The sequence below is a fragment of the Ovis aries genome, chromosome 26 (genome assembly GCF_016772045.2).
Source record: "Ovis aries strain OAR_USU_Benz2616 breed Rambouillet chromosome 26, ARS-UI_Ramb_v3.0, whole genome shotgun sequence".
In the NCBI taxonomy this organism is placed as follows: Eukaryota; Metazoa; Chordata; class Mammalia; order Artiodactyla; family Bovidae; genus Ovis; species Ovis aries.
The window spans coordinates 31,241,112-31,256,571 of NC_056079.1; the positions used below are offsets into that span (position 1 = coordinate 31,241,112).

At 40.9% G+C, this 15,460-nt stretch overlaps 1 protein-coding gene across 1 annotated transcript in view; it reads left to right on the forward strand.

Annotated features, from left to right (window-relative positions):
- The window catches only part of KCNU1 (potassium calcium-activated channel subfamily U member 1), a 138,776-nt gene that overhangs the window by 17,857 nt on the left and 105,459 nt on the right, over nt 1-15,460 (forward strand). Inside the window, exons 3-10 of the mRNA XM_015104599.3 lie at nt 53-114; nt 1,239-1,329; nt 2,522-2,633; nt 3,781-3,856; nt 5,746-5,821; nt 9,366-9,536; nt 10,634-10,725; nt 13,404-13,514. Of these exons, the coding sequence (XP_014960085.1) occupies nt 53-114; nt 1,239-1,329; nt 2,522-2,633; nt 3,781-3,856; nt 5,746-5,821; nt 9,366-9,536; nt 10,634-10,725; nt 13,404-13,514 (791 nt within the window). The remainder of the gene's footprint in view (nt 1-52; nt 115-1,238; nt 1,330-2,521; nt 2,634-3,780; nt 3,857-5,745; nt 5,822-9,365; nt 9,537-10,633; nt 10,726-13,403; nt 13,515-15,460) is intronic.

Consider the following 15,460-nt stretch of genomic DNA (forward strand, 5'->3'; position numbering starts at 1 on the left):
TGTTAACAAAATGGATCTGTACATTTCTCTCTCTCTCTTTTTTGTTTTCCAGGTTATCCTTGTCTTTGTCCTAAGCATCGGGTCTCTTATAATCTATTTCATCAACTCTACTGAGTAAGTAAATTTCCCCAGTCTTGTCTGCTTATATCAGTAGGCTGCCAGCTAATTTGGAATTTTCTCTCAGGAATAATGTTTAATATACTTTCACAGATACACACAGAAGCTCATAAAAAAGGATAAGTGTTTCGTTTCCCCCAGAAAGTACTAAACCCAGCTCCACACACACACACACACACACACACACACACACACACACACACAAATGCATGCGTTTCCTCTGTATCCTGTCATTCTGTACTGCTAGGAGCAGGGGTGCTATGCATAAGACTGCTTTAGTTTCTGGGACTACAAACCTCTAGCTGTTACCCCTCCTTTAGACCCTCTATGTGGGCCACACAGCCCTTGGGCTCCTTAGGTGTTGAAGCAGAAGTTCGGTAGGCATTTCAGGGTTTCTCGTAGATTTCAGACAAGTCTGGATGGTCTTGAGAAAGGAAAATGCTAGACCTCATCAGGAACATAGGAGCCCATATCCTGTGTTCTTCCCTGCAGGCATTCCTCTCGCTTCTGCCACAGTCAGGACAGCTTCTGGGACACAACCCAACATAGTCTGAACTCCATGCTGATCCTCTGGGAACTATATTGGGTTCCAGCTAAAGTAAAGTGAGATTACAGGACCACATGAGTCAGGCAACTTCAGAGATCTTACAGAAACTAGTCATCTTTGCTTCATAAATTCCTTACTGATCTATTAAGAACGTTTTCTTGGAATTTGGTTCAGATCAGTTCATTTGACCTGGAGTAGCTCTCTCTCTCAGAAGTATACTGAAGCCGAAATGTCTTGGCTGGGTAGATGGTCTTGCAAACCATAAAAAGCCACATAACCCATGTGCCACTCAATCCCATTGATAAAATGGAAATGCAACCAACAAACTGTATGAAAAGAAGAGCAGGTAATTCTCCTTTTTTTCTCAGCTCCATTGACAGTGCAGTCGTTTTGTTCATGCATACCTGTACTCCGAAGAGAAAAGTAATTTCCTTGAGATGTGCACATAAGAGTCTGGGTTGACCATTCATGGTAAATAAATAGAAAATTGCCCACCTCTTCTCTTTATTGTGTCCTCTGTAGTCACAGCTTTTAAAGTGTCCATCTTTATAAACTGTCCTTGTTTCTTTTCTAGCCCAGTAAGAAGCTGTTCTTCGTACCACGACAGAACCATCCCGATTGATCTGACCTTCAATGCTTTCCTTAGTTTCTATTTTGGGCTGAGAGTAAGTGCCTATACCCGTCGAATGTGGGAGTAAACAGAGGAGCTTGATGGGCACGTCCAGAAGAGATCTGTGTGATACAAGGAGATGCCTTCTTCAGAGAATCTGCCTAGGCTCTCAGGCTTTACAGCCAGAGGGTCTGGGTCCTGAATTGTCAAAAGTTATAATGAGACCCCAAAACTCTCTCCTGCGCTTGAGCCTGTAAACCAGGCCAACAATTTCAGCATGAGTGGAAAGGATTCCTTTAGAGAATATCATCGCCCTGTCACCCTGAATTTTTCTTGTTGGCTTCCCACCTGCCACTGAGTAGAAGCAACTAGTAATCACAAAATAGCAGAACCTGGGTAACAAGCCTCTGAAAATGTCATCAGCTCCACTGATGGCTTATGTGCCATGTGACTCTATAAAATACTCTGTGCTTTTAATTTTGTTGCATTCCTATATTGAGTAGTTGTCTCATTCCACAAGCAATTTTTGAGGGCCCACCCTAGACCTAGATTTTAGATTTATCTATTCCATGTTTTAGAGAGATGTGTATACATATCTCTCATACATTTAGAGATGTATACATATATACATGCAAACGTGTACACATATATATGTGCACATATATATGTATTTCTATGACCTTGCTTCAAGACTTATTCAACCTCAGTAGCCATCACAATCTTATTTTTATAGCAGATCCTCCCTGCTAGAAGTGCTTCCTGTCTTAATCTAAATAGGAGAGTCCATAAACACAAGCCTTGGCCAGCTGAACTTGTAGACCTTTTCTATTGAAGACCATACATAAATATACATTATCTGCTGTGTGTGTGTTCAGTCAGTCATGTCCGACTCTTTGCGACCCCATGAATTGTAGCCCACCAGGCTCCACTGTCGGAATTTTCCAGGCAAGAATACTGGAGTGGGTTGCCATTTCCTCCTCCGGGGATCTTCCTAACCTCAGGATGGAACTTGCATCTCTTGCCTCTTCTGCATTGACAGGCAGATTCTTTACCACTAAGTCAACTATTTAGTTATATAAACACATATGAGTGTATATGCATATATAAATATAAAATGTATGTATGTGATAGAATGAGGTCAGAGCTTCAGTTAATGAATGAAAAATACCTGAAAAAAAGCCACTTTTGTGTTTACTGTAAAATTTTTGAGGTAACAGAATTTAGGGTCTTGTGCTTTTATTTCATAGTTTCTGGCAGCAGATGACAAGCTCAAATTCTGGTTGGAGATGAATTCGATTGTAGACATCTTTACCATCCCACCCACCTTTATTTCTTATTATTTGAAGAGTAACTGGCTGGGTAAGTGAATTGTGGGAATCAAGCAATTTCAAAAAAAAAACAAAAAACCCTCAACAGTCATTCCTAAGTATTCTTTATTTACTTTCAAAGCCTGTGTGTACTCAGTTGCTCAGTCATGTCTGACTCTTTGCGACCATATGGACTGTAGCCCGCCAGGCTCCTCTGTCCATGGGATTCTCCAGGCAAGAATACTGGAGTGGGTTGCCATGCCCTCCTCCAGGGGATCTCCCTGCCCCAGGGATCCAATCCTCATCTCTTGCATCTCCTACACTGGCAGGTGGATTCTTTACTACTGTGCCACCTAGGAGGCCCCCATTTTTAAAGCCTAATTGCCATTTAAAAAATTCCTCACCATGTTTATATGTTTTGTAATGTATTTTCAGAACCCATTTTTTTAAATCCCAGCCCCTAGTGATGAGCCTGAGGTCATCTGATACCTAAGGTTTTTATTGTTTAGGGATTATCTGCTCCTGGAGGGAAAGGACCCCAGCATCCCCACCCACCTCGGCACCTTTGTGCTGGGATCCCATGTGACTGAAGTGAAAAGCCTCTCAGATCTAAAACCTATAAATCCTCGTATCCAGACATGCAATGACCTGTTAGAGATTTTTTAATTTAGTTACTTCGTCTTTAAGGTAGATGTATTGACAGTACATGAGCCTGCTGTGGCCTTAGTCAGTTTTTATGTAATCATATTACTTATTATCTACAAAAGTATTCCTTACTGATGCTATTATCAAACCACATAAATGCAAACAGCATGCAAGCCCTGGGGAGCGTATCACAGAGATTCTGCCGTCAGGAGTTTAAGTGGTTTACAGATCGTTTGCTCTCCATTCTAAAAAAGAGTTTAACAGAGTAAAATGTGAGTTGTGCTTATTACATGCTTTGCAGTAATGATAATTCTCAGCAGCACTTTGAGGTGGGTATCATTATAATTCCCATTTTACAGATGAGGAGCCAGAGGAGCTAAGGGTGTTGCTTTAGATGACAATCGCCATTAAGTGAATCAGGATTTGAACTAGTCCTCATGGTCTTAAACTGATGACATTGTGATGTATTTGGGCATTTCAGGGAGAGAGAGAACATGAACAGTCTTAGGTGTAGGGTAGTTCAGACTGCAGCTTTCTTTTTTGATTGCTTTTAGGTTTAAGGTTCTTACGAGCATTGCGGCTGCTGGAACTCCCTCAAATCTTGCAAATTCTGCAAGCCATCAGCACCAGGTAAATGCCAGCCCTGCCCCAAGTATGCCTTACTCGTTTGGATTAGGAAATTCAAATGTTAACTGCACCTTCAACTCAGCTCATTTCCCATCAGAAACTTCAGCGCCAACATCATGAAATCCCTCACTCCCCAAGGTAGCATTCGCTTACTTTTCTCCCATTGCATTAACCTCACACACTGGCTGCAAGTTTGCAATCATCTTGAAGAGTCTGCTTCTTCTTTGTTTCTTGGACCTGCAATGTGTCCATTCATTTAGGCTTTAACTCTTCCCCCTCCCCCCAAGTTTTTTCCTTAAATCAAAGCAATTCAGACACAAAAGACTTTAAAATAATGACTGTTATAAGAGAAAAAGATTACATAATGATCAAAGAGACACAGACTAGATAATGATCAAAGGTTCAGTCCAAGAAGATATGAGTTGTACACGGGTATGTACTCAACATAGGAGCACATCAATACTTAAGGCAAATGCTAACAGCCATAAAAGGGGAAATCAGCAGTAACACAATAATAGTGGGGAACTTTAACACCCCATTTATGCCAATGGACAGATCATCTAGATGGAAAGTTAATAAGAAAACACAAGCCTTGATTGATGCATTAGACCAGATAGACTTAATATTTATAGGGCATTCCATCCCAAAGCAGCAGAATACACTTTCTTCTCAAGTGCACACAGAACATTCTCCAGGGTAGATCACATCTTGGGTTACAAATCAAGCCTCAGTAAATTTAAGAAAATTGAAATCATATCCGGCATTTTTTCTGACCACAATGCTATGAGATTAGAAGTCAATTACAGGGGGAAAAAAAAAAAAAACTATAAAAAACACAAACACATGGAGGCTAAACAATATTTTACTAAATAAATAAGCAGTGGATCACCAAAGAAATCAGCCACTTTAATTATACACATTCATTGTCATGAAACACACCACAGCTTTCTAGGAATATAAGATAGTTTCTCCAAGCCTGAGAGCTGCCCAGTAACAGCAATGAACTCATTCTTAGAGAAATAGAACCATTTAAATGTCTCCACAAAATTAAAGTTACAGTTAAAAAAAAAAGAATCCAAATATTGGGTTGGCCAAAAAGTTCATTTGGGTCTTTCTGTACCATTTTGTAGAAAATTCCGAACAAACCTTTTGGCCAACCCAGAACCTTTAAGTGCCAGTCCTGTTAAAGCTGTAAGCATTTTGGTCTAACATTACGTACACACCATCTCCATGACCCTGCATTCTCACTAGAAGCATCATCAACTAGTTCTGGCCAGCTGGGTCTCCCTGCTAAGAGTTGATGCTTTATGGAGAAAGGGCTGTTTCTGTGGGACAGGAAGCCTTGCTGAGATCCCCAGAGATTTCAGCTAAACTCAGAGGCTTTCCTTAGGAGATAGGAGCTTGTCTGATCTTCTTCCTCCAAGGATCCTCTCATGAGTTTAGCGATATGGAACTTCATTTCTGTAATCAACTTCCATTTCTTCATTTAATCCATTTCTTCGTTAATCCATTTCTTCATTTCTGTGATCCACTCAAAATTTCATTTTGCAGGTCCACTCTCTGGCTCCTTGGGCCTCTGCCTTTGGTCAATATAATATCAGGCTAGGGATCATCCCCCAGAATCAATCAAGGGTTGTGAACAAGAGTGTGTCACGGGGCTGTGCTTCTCCAGCTGTAAGGTGTATATGCGTAAGGAGAGGGGATCCAGGAATATTGCAGATCAGAGATCAAGGCAGGGCCTGGGGCTCTTCATTTCCAGGATGCTCCCAGGGAAGGTGTATCATTGCTCCTGGTCCAGAACCAAGCTCTGAGGAGCAGCAGTTTAGAGGATGAGGTGTTTGTATTGTTCTGGAACCTGTCAGAGCCCAGCAACACTGTCTTTCTTCCCCTAGCAATTCCGTGAAGTTTTGCAAGCTATTATCCATCGTTCTGAGCACCTGGTTCACGGCTGCAGGATTCATTCACCTGGTGAGCATCTCATCCAACCCCCTGATGTGGCTGGTGAGCATGCGTGTCTTTTCTGTGAAGAATGGAGGCAAACCTCCCGAGCTCCTGTCTCCATCATTGTGATCAGCGTGAGGTCTGTCTTTTTACCTCCTTTGGGTGGGTTTTCTCCACCCCGTATTTCTCACAAGCATGTATCTCCTACACTCACAGTATCGATGCGTCTTCTCCAAGCTCTCAAAACCTGCTCTTAGAGAAGGATTTAATAAGCTTATTCATCTAAGGTATAAGCAATAGGTGAAATGTATCACTGTATCATAGGGTTTCCAGCAACTTGAAAAAGAATAAAGGATCAGAGAAATGAAGAAATAAAGACATAATAAATAATACTATAAATTATAATTAGTATTATAAATTATAAATCACATATTGTATACTTACACATAATAATATAAATAGTAATGTGTGTTTAGTCCCTCAGTCATTTCCGACTCTTTGTGACCCCATGGTCTTAACTTTCCCCTACGGAACCAGCCAGGCTCTTCTGTCCAGGGGATTCTCCAGGCAAGAATACTGGAGTAGGTTGCCATTTACTCCTCCAATAAGTAGTAATAAATGATATAAATATCATTATAAAAAATAAATAGATAAAGCAATACAGGGTCAGAGAGAATTTCGTACTTAGAAAAGCTGGAGGGTTGTGGGGGGAGCAGTTGCTGAGTTGCAAAGGGGAGTTTGGGGACTTTCTTGGTTCTCCTGGAGTCAATCTGAGTACACAGCTGCCTCCTTTGTCCACAAGAAAGATTAGCTCTCATCTCACGTAATCAGCAACATAATAAATGGATTTCAGCAATAGGAAAGAAACTCCTGGACTTAACTGCTCCAGGAAAGTTGAGGAGAGGTCATTAGAAAATGCTGAAGGTAAAGTGGGCTGCTAAAAGCTTGCAAAGGCCTTTGAGAAAAGCAAAGCAAAACAGAAAACAGAGCAGAAGTCTTTTCCACTTGAGCTCTTCTCTCAAAAATCCATTTCAAAATAACAAGAAGAAGGAAAAAATAAGTCAAAAAAAAAAAAAACTTAGCCATGTTCAGTTCATCAAGGAAAATGTCAAACACCAAATGTGTTTGGTGTTTCAGGAAACAAACTACAATGCACAAAATAGGTAAGCAGGAAGTATTTACTTTATAGGGCTCCCCAAGAGGCGCTAGTGGCAAAGAACCACCTGCCAGCGCAGGGGATGAGGAGATGTGGGTTTGATCACTGGTTCGGGAAGGTCCCCTGGAAAACAAATGGCAACACACTTCAGTATGCTTGTCTGAGAAATCCCATGGACAGAGGAGCCTGGTGGGCTACCGTCCATGGGGTCACAACAAGTTGGGCACAACTGAGCAGATTTATATATTTATATATATATATATCTATATATTTACTTTATAGCACAGGGAGTTATATTAATATCTTGTAATAACCTATAATGAAAAATTATCAGAAGAAGATCACTGAACCACTGCGACGCACACCTAAAATGAACTCAATATTATAAATCAACTGTACATCAATTAGAGAAGAAAGGGAATATGCAGGCTGCCACATCCTTCCTCCTCTTGCAGGCAGGACACGGTTTCCCTGAGAAATGTCACAGTAGCAAAGGTAGATTTCTGCATCTAGAAGGTCAGCCCAAGGGCGTGGGTCCACCCTGGGAGAAGCAGTCACCAGTCTCCCTGTAGAGACCTGTTGGCCCTCACAGAACAGAGGGCAAGAGGATGCTAAAGGAGAAACCATGGTAACAGGTGTTTGTTTTTGTTTGTTTTTTCTTTCAGTAGCAATTACCAGGCTGAATGGGGCCTGCAGGCCTATTTATTGGCCCTAACATGTTTGCATTTTGTGTTTGCTATTTTTGTATTGGTTGCTAACCTTTTCATGTTTTTAATGTATTGATTCAAGTGGAGGTTAATTACTTTACACTATTGTAGTGGTTTTTGCCATACACTGACATGAATCAGCCATGGGTGAACATGTGTTCCCCATCCTGAACCCCGTTCCCACCTCCCTCCCCATCCCATCCCTCAGGGTCATCCCAGTGTACCAGCCCAGAGCACCCTGTCTCATGCATCAAACCTTGACTGGCGATCTGTTTCACATATGATAATATGCATGTTGCTAACCTTTTTAAAAGGAAGTCACATTAAAAACGCAGATTTCTGGGTTCTTTGCAAAAACACAAGTTTTTGGCAACCTGCTCTCTGAAGGCCACCACAGTCCTAGACGATTAGCTACAGCCTGTACATACCACAAAGCTTCCCAAATGATGCTAGTGGTAAAGAACCCACCTGCCAATATAGGAGGCCTAAGAGATGAGGGTTTGATTCCTGGGAAGGTCTCCTGGAGAAGGAAATGGCAATCCACTCCAGTATCCTTGCTGGGAGAGTCCCATGGACAGAAGAGCCTGGGGTCTCAAAGAGTTGGACCTGACTGAAAAGACAGCGCAAATGCCATTGCCTCACTTACTCTTTTTGTTTAATGTAAAAAAAAAAAAAATCTGATGGTTTCCTTAAAACGTGAAGACATGCGGAACTAAGATCCTGCATGTGTGTGGCCAAAAAAAAAAAAAAAAAGGTGAAGACTAATCGGGAAAATCAGAGGAAACATTTATCAGAGTTTCTTTTTTTAATTGAAGTATAGTTTCCATACAATATTATATAATTTACAGGTGTACAATATAGTGATTCACAATTTTTAAAGATTATTTACCATTTACAGTCATATCCAACCCCAGGCTCCTCTGTCCATAGGATTCTCCATACAAGAATACTAGAGTGGGTTGCCATTCCTTCTCCTGAAGATTGGCAGGTGGGTTCTTTACTGCTAGTGCCGCCTGGTAAGCCTTCAGTATAGTAATTCACAATTTTTAAAGATTATGCTCCATTTATGGTTACTGTAAAACATTGGCTACATCCCCCATTTTATACAGTGTATCCTTGCAGCTTATTTCAGAGTTACTTTTTAATCACTGAAAATATTTTTCCAGAGAGAGAAGAAAAATAATCTGGAAAGTTTATTTGCTCTTCCATGTGCATAAGCTCCCTGAAATGAAATGCCTGTGTAACTGTGCGTTTCTGCATGATGAGCCTGACCTGTTGTAAAATGACAATGAATAATAAGTGCTCAGCCTGATAGCCTCCGAGTCCCATGGCTCCATGGTTGGATGAAGTACCCACAGGAAAGGAAAAGAGAGGTTGTCAACCATTTTCTCCAGAGAGCAACCCATCGTGGGTTCCAATTACACAGTTCAAGTTACAGGGTTCAAGCCCCTCAGATCCAAGCAATAATCACAAGGAAGGGAAACATGACTTCACAATCATTACCCACAATCTGCAAAAATTTGGATGGGACACACGACTTCACAATCACTACCCACGATCTGCACACCCTTCACAGCAACCTGGGAATCATGTACTATTTCATTTGGATTGAATTAAGTGAAACAAATCCAGTGTTTTGCTTTTTCTTTATAAACTTTCCCTTGGAGTCAATTTACAGACCTTGCCTGAGTCTTCTTTCTTTGGACAGGTGGAAAACTCCGGTGATCCTTGGCTCAAAGGGAGAAATTCACAGAACATTTCATTCTTTGAGTCCATTTACCTGATCATGGCAACAATGTCGACTGTGGGTTTTGGAGATGTGGTACCCAAGACATCCCTAGGACGGATTTTCATCACAGTCTTCACCTTCGGGAGTTTGGTGAAAAATATTTCCTATATCTTTTGAATATCACTACATTACATATACCAAAAACTTTTGGCTAATGGGGAAAAATAAAGTGATGTAGGTTTAAGAGCAAGTGTTGCATGTTCAGAGCAGGTGTCAAATGAAAATGAAGAGATAACTGAATCCCATGTTTTTCAGACTGCATCCTCTGGAGCCCATGATGTAATTGCTTGATTGCCAGGGTTGAAGGTAGTAGACAAAGGAGAGCAGACCTTCCTAATTAGCCTCTACACTGATCTGAGCAACTGCATCTTCCTTCATCTTTTGTCCGTCAGATTAAAGTCTTTCTTTCAAGGAGAAAGACTGGATGTAGTGTTCTTTCCAGCTCAGATGAGTAAGCTCTCTCCACACCAACATTTTACTACAAATAAGGGAACATCTGTGCTTCGTTCAGGAGTGTATCCAGGACAAAGGAAGCCTCCTTTTTCAGTGACTTTAATTTCAATTCTTTAAAGACCATCCCAGAGTTCTCCATTCTACCTTTCTTTTTTTACCTTTTCATTTTGTATTGGAGTATAACCGATTAACGGTGTTGTGATAGTTTTAGGTGGACCACAGTGGGACTCAGCCATACATATACATGTACCCTTTCTCCCCCAAACTCCCCCCCCCCATCCAGTCCAGTCTACTTTTCTGACATCCCACTGTCCACATAGTTGTTACATCCCCTCGTTTCTATCATTTCCCCTTAGTGGGGTTCCACTCTGTCCCATGTACATTTTTTTTCTCCCCTCGAAGCCCCAAATAGGATCAAATGGAAGAGTCAGAAGGGCCGTTAGAAGTGATGGCAGGACCAAACGGATGGGGAGGTTGTCTTACTGCTTGTCTTTGCTTTCATCATTTTGAAGGTTGAAATGCATTCTGTTGAATTTTCACCAAATCCAAAGCCTGAAGTAAAGGAAGAAATTTCTTTAAATTTTAAACTGTGCTTTTAAAAGCACAGTTCATAGTCATGTCTTTGTTATAAGAAAGAGTATTTTATGGACCTTCTTTCTCCTTTGTCATCTTGGAATTTTAGAGTATCCTTGGACATAGTGAGACCTAAGGTTTTATTTGCTGATCATTTCTAGGTACTGTTCGCCAACTACGTCCCCGAAATGGTGGAACTTCTAGCCAACGAGAGGAAATATACCAGTTCCTATGAAGTGGTCAAAGGGAAGAAGTAAGTAGCTTTAGGATATAATTTCTGCAGTTTGACATACTCTGCTGATCACTGTCTCTTTTTGAACACTATTGCCTGGCCTAGGTGGATATATGGGCAGGATCCTCACTCACTAAAAGAGGGCTGTGCTAGAGTAGATACCATGAGAAAATGATATTTGCCACTTGATTCATATATCTAGAGACACGTAAGAAAATTAAATCAGTTAAAATTATTACAGATATGTTGTCATTCAGTGTCAAATGTTCATTGTGCCAGTATTTGCACATTTCTTATCATGACTGTTCTCTTAGTAATAAAACCATGGTTTTATTATTCTAATCATATGGTTGACTCGTGACTGATTTTACATGGTGGGTCAAGTTAAAGGCATGGTTTGAATAGAAAACAATTAATTCAATTCAGTTGTCTCAGCCCAAACGCCCCTAAAGCTTGTGGGGCTCATGACAGAAAGAGGTTTGCTCAAGTGAGGAGGAATTTCTTTTCTCCAGTCCTTCACAGATTACCTGTCCTGTCCACGCCACAGCCATTTGTTACCAGGAGCAAAGTGGAGTCAGAGTTACTTTTACATGATTTCTCTGTGCAAGTATGTTTCCTCCATTGCCATCATGGTTTTTCACACCTAAGAAGAAGGTCAAACCAGTCAATCCTAAAGGAAATCAACCTTGAATATTTATTGAAAGGACTGATGCTGAAGCTGAAACTCCAATACTTTGGCTACCTGACGTGAAGTGCTGACTCATTGGAAAAGACCCTGATGCTGGGAAAGATTGAAGGCAGGAAGAGAAGGGGGTGGCAGAGGATGAGATGGTTAGATAGCATCACTGATTGTATGGACATGAGTTTGAGCAAACTCTCGGAGAAAGTGAAGGACAGGGAAGCGTGACATGCTGCAGTCCATGAGGTCATGGAGAGTCGAACATGACTTAGTGACTGAACAAGAGCAAGATAATGAATTGGAAATCTTAAATTTGGAACAATTCTTACCTGCTGTTGAGGAAAGAGGCACAGTGGAGATGAGCTCCTATGGAATGATGTCTTAACACAGTTGGATAAAAACCAAGATTGACTCAGGAGTAGGGAGAGAAAATAAAAAGCCAAGATGAATGAAAAACAAATATTGAAAACAATGAAATGAACTAAATAAGCCAAAATCTGACCTGGCCCATCTAAAGAAAGGGATAAAACATGCCAAGTCAGTCAGTGAGGTCTGAAAAATTTAAGTTTGAGGCTAAAATTAGACTTTCAGCTTTCTTACATAACTAATAGGGGTGGAGTGGGATAGCTTCCTTATGTATACTAAGCCTAAGCAAACTGACAGCTCTTTTTCACTGTAAAGGTTACATGAATAGATTTGTGAGCCTCTCTAAGATGTCTCTCCACTGAACTCACTTTTTTTGTGAGCACTGGGTAATTTTAGTGGAGAAGGCGATGGCACCCTACTCCAGCTCTCTTGCTGGGAAAATCCCATGGACGGAGGAGCCTGGTGGGCTGCAGTTCATGGAGTTGCAAAGAGTCAGATACAACTGAGCAACTTCCCTTTCACTTTTCACTTTCATGCATTGGAGAAGGAAATGACAACCCATTCCAGTGCTCTTGCCTAGAGAATTCCAGGGACGGGGGAGCCTGGTGGGCTGCCGTCTATGGGGTCGCACAGAGTCGGACACAACTGAAGCGGCTTAGCAGCAGCAGTAGCAGAGTAATTTTAGATACAGAAGATAAACCAAAATAACCTGGATTCTGGTGCTGCTCAACCATAGTATGTGACTGTGGGAAAATCAGTGAGTCTTGCCAATGATCAGTTGTTCGTCAGTGAAAAAAGACTACACTAGGCAATCAGGAGTCGAGTGGAAAATCAAGTGTAATGAACACACGTACAAGTCCATCATAGGTTGTAAATAAGCAAGAAAAATCTAGCGGTTGCAATAGTTGTCCTCATATGCCTAAAAAGTTAGGTGCAATTAAAAGTGTAGAATCATTCTCTATAGAATCTGAGGCTGCTTTTGTATATTAGAGATACAGTCCTTGGTGTTTTTAAATTTAAAATCTTGGTGGAACATATACCAGCTTTATTTAAAACTAAATTTAAGCTAAGTTCAGTTCAGTTCAATCGCTCAGTCATGTCAGACTCTCTGCAACCCCACGGACCGTAGCATGCCAGGCCTCCCTGTCTATCACCAACTCCTGGAGTTTACTCAAATTCATGTCCATTGAGTCATTGATGCCATCCAGCCATCTCATCCTCTGTCATCCCCTTCTCCTGCCTTCAATCTTTCCCAGCATCAGGGTCTTTTCCAATGAGTCAGTTCTTCACATCAGGTGGCCAAAGTATTGGAGTTTCAGCTTCAACATCATTCCTTCCAATGAATATTCAGGACTGATTCCTTTAGGATGGACTGGTTGGATCTCCTTGCAGTCCAAGGGACTCTCAAGAGTCTCCCCCAACACCACAGTTCAAAAGCATCGTTTCTTTGGTGCTCAGCTTTCTTTATAGTCCAACTCTCACATCCATACATGACCACTGGAAAAACCATGACTTTGACCAGACAGACCTTTGTTGGCAAAGTAATGTCTCTGCTTTTTGCATGCTGTCTAAGCTAAGAGTCCATCTCTAAATCTAGACTGGAAGATGCTACTGTTCCTGGGATGACCCACCACACCTTGCTCTCACTCTCTAGGTTCATCGTGGTGTGTGGAAACATCACTGTGGACAGTGTGATGGCTTTCCTGAGGAACTTTCTCCGCCACAAAGCAGGCGAGATCAACACTGAGATTGTTTTCCTGGGAGAGTAAGTATATCTGTATGGCCCATGAGCAGGGGATTCTTAAAATATGTGCAAATATTTTTAATGGAAGAAAATTGCCCTTCCACCATTGATCTTTAAAAGTAGGAAGTAATTAATCAGCAAAAAGTAAAGACAAAGCAGTTCATGACCAGAGTTAACCTATGAAAATATTATTCTGGACCATATCTTGCCAGATTTTTTTCTGTACAGGTTCTAATATTATTTAAGTGATTGAAAAAGACTGATGCTGCAAAAAGCTGAAGGCAAGAGGAGAAGGGAGCACCAGAGGATGAGGTGGTTAGATAGCATCACCAACTCAATGGACATGAATTTGAGCAAACTCCGGGAGAGAGTGGAGGACAGAGGAGCCTGGAGTGGTGCAGTCCGTGGGGTCACACAGAGTCAGAAGTAACTTAGTGACTAAATAACAACAACAATAACACGTGTTATTATGTATAACCATAATTTTGTGCACTAGTCTGGTGCAATTCATGATTTTTATTCTGTCAGTTCTCAGAATTGCAAATGCAGAGTTCAGCTAGATGCAGAAGGCATTGTCTGATGAGATGTGTTTGTTCTATGTGGTTTATCTTTTTATGACCAGAGTCCAAGTCAAATATTGTGTGAAACACTGGGAAGTGCCTCTTTAACACAAAAAGAGTTTTAAGTAGGCAAAATGGTTTCTAATTGTTCTGTATTTACAATTTTGGTTCCTAATGAGGTTGAGCAATTTTTGTGTTTTGATGATTTGCTGATTTTTTTGGAAGTGTGTCCATTTCTTTTATGTAAGGAGGGTGGTCTGTTACTTTACTGACTTTTAAGCACTTAGTATACTTTTATATTAGCTTCTGTGTGTCATATGTTGTACATTTCCCTCCCCCTTTGTCTTCTAATTTTTGTGTGTGCTTTTATCTTAATAAAGAAGCATTCAAGTTACACAGACTCCAATCTAGCAACTCTTTCCCTTTTGACTTCTTGCCTTTCTGATGTTCTTAGATCTGTCTGTTCTAAAACTAAGTTACTATTTCTTAACATTTTTAGGTTTTTATATTGAAATATTTTGTATTTATGCTCTCTGGAATTGGCTTTGTGTAATGTGTAGGAAGGGCTCAGTGATTTAAAAAAAAAAAAAATCCAGCTGCCAGTACAGGAAATGCAAGTGACATGATTCAATCCCTGGGTTGGAAAGACCCCATGGAGAAGGAAATGGCAACCTGCTCCAGTATTCTTGCCTGGTAAATCTGGGAGGGAGAAGATCTGGTCTGCTACAGTCCAAGGGGTTGCAAAGATTCAGACACAGCTGAGCACACACACACGTGAATGTATAGAGAACTAACTTCTTTATTTTTCTAAATTGTCAATCCATTATCCAGACATCACTCACTAAAGTCAGGCAGCTATGAGATGACATTTTGGTCCTATCTGCGATTGCATGTGGGGTCACCTCAGCCTTCTTCATGCCTTTCGTAGTTGGACACTGTACTCTTTACAGTATGACACCTTCAACCAACCATTACCTTGGGCTCTCCGTTATGAGATGACCGTTAAGCCTTCTGAATTCCTTTATGGTGCTGCAGATAGACAGCCAAGAGTTCTGCTTCAGAATCATTGTCATGCCTCTCTTTTCAGTAATTTTGCTAGGACCCTTTTTTAAAACATAGTGAACAAACGAAAGACCCGAGTGTTAAAACCAGTGATAAAAGGCTAATAATTGTAATCCAGTTGAGACAGAGAGGAAATCATTAAATGTATGGAAAGTTACATCTTTTACCCACTGCTGTATTTTCATAGAATAATGTAGGTTATTGTAGGTACTTGTCAAGATAATGATTGAAATGTCTTAAATGGCACAAACATTGGGAGTGGCTTGTCCAGACTTCTGTCAATTACATCTACATTCTAAAGACTCTCCTTCATAGCTCAGTTGGTAAAGAATCTGCCTGCAATAC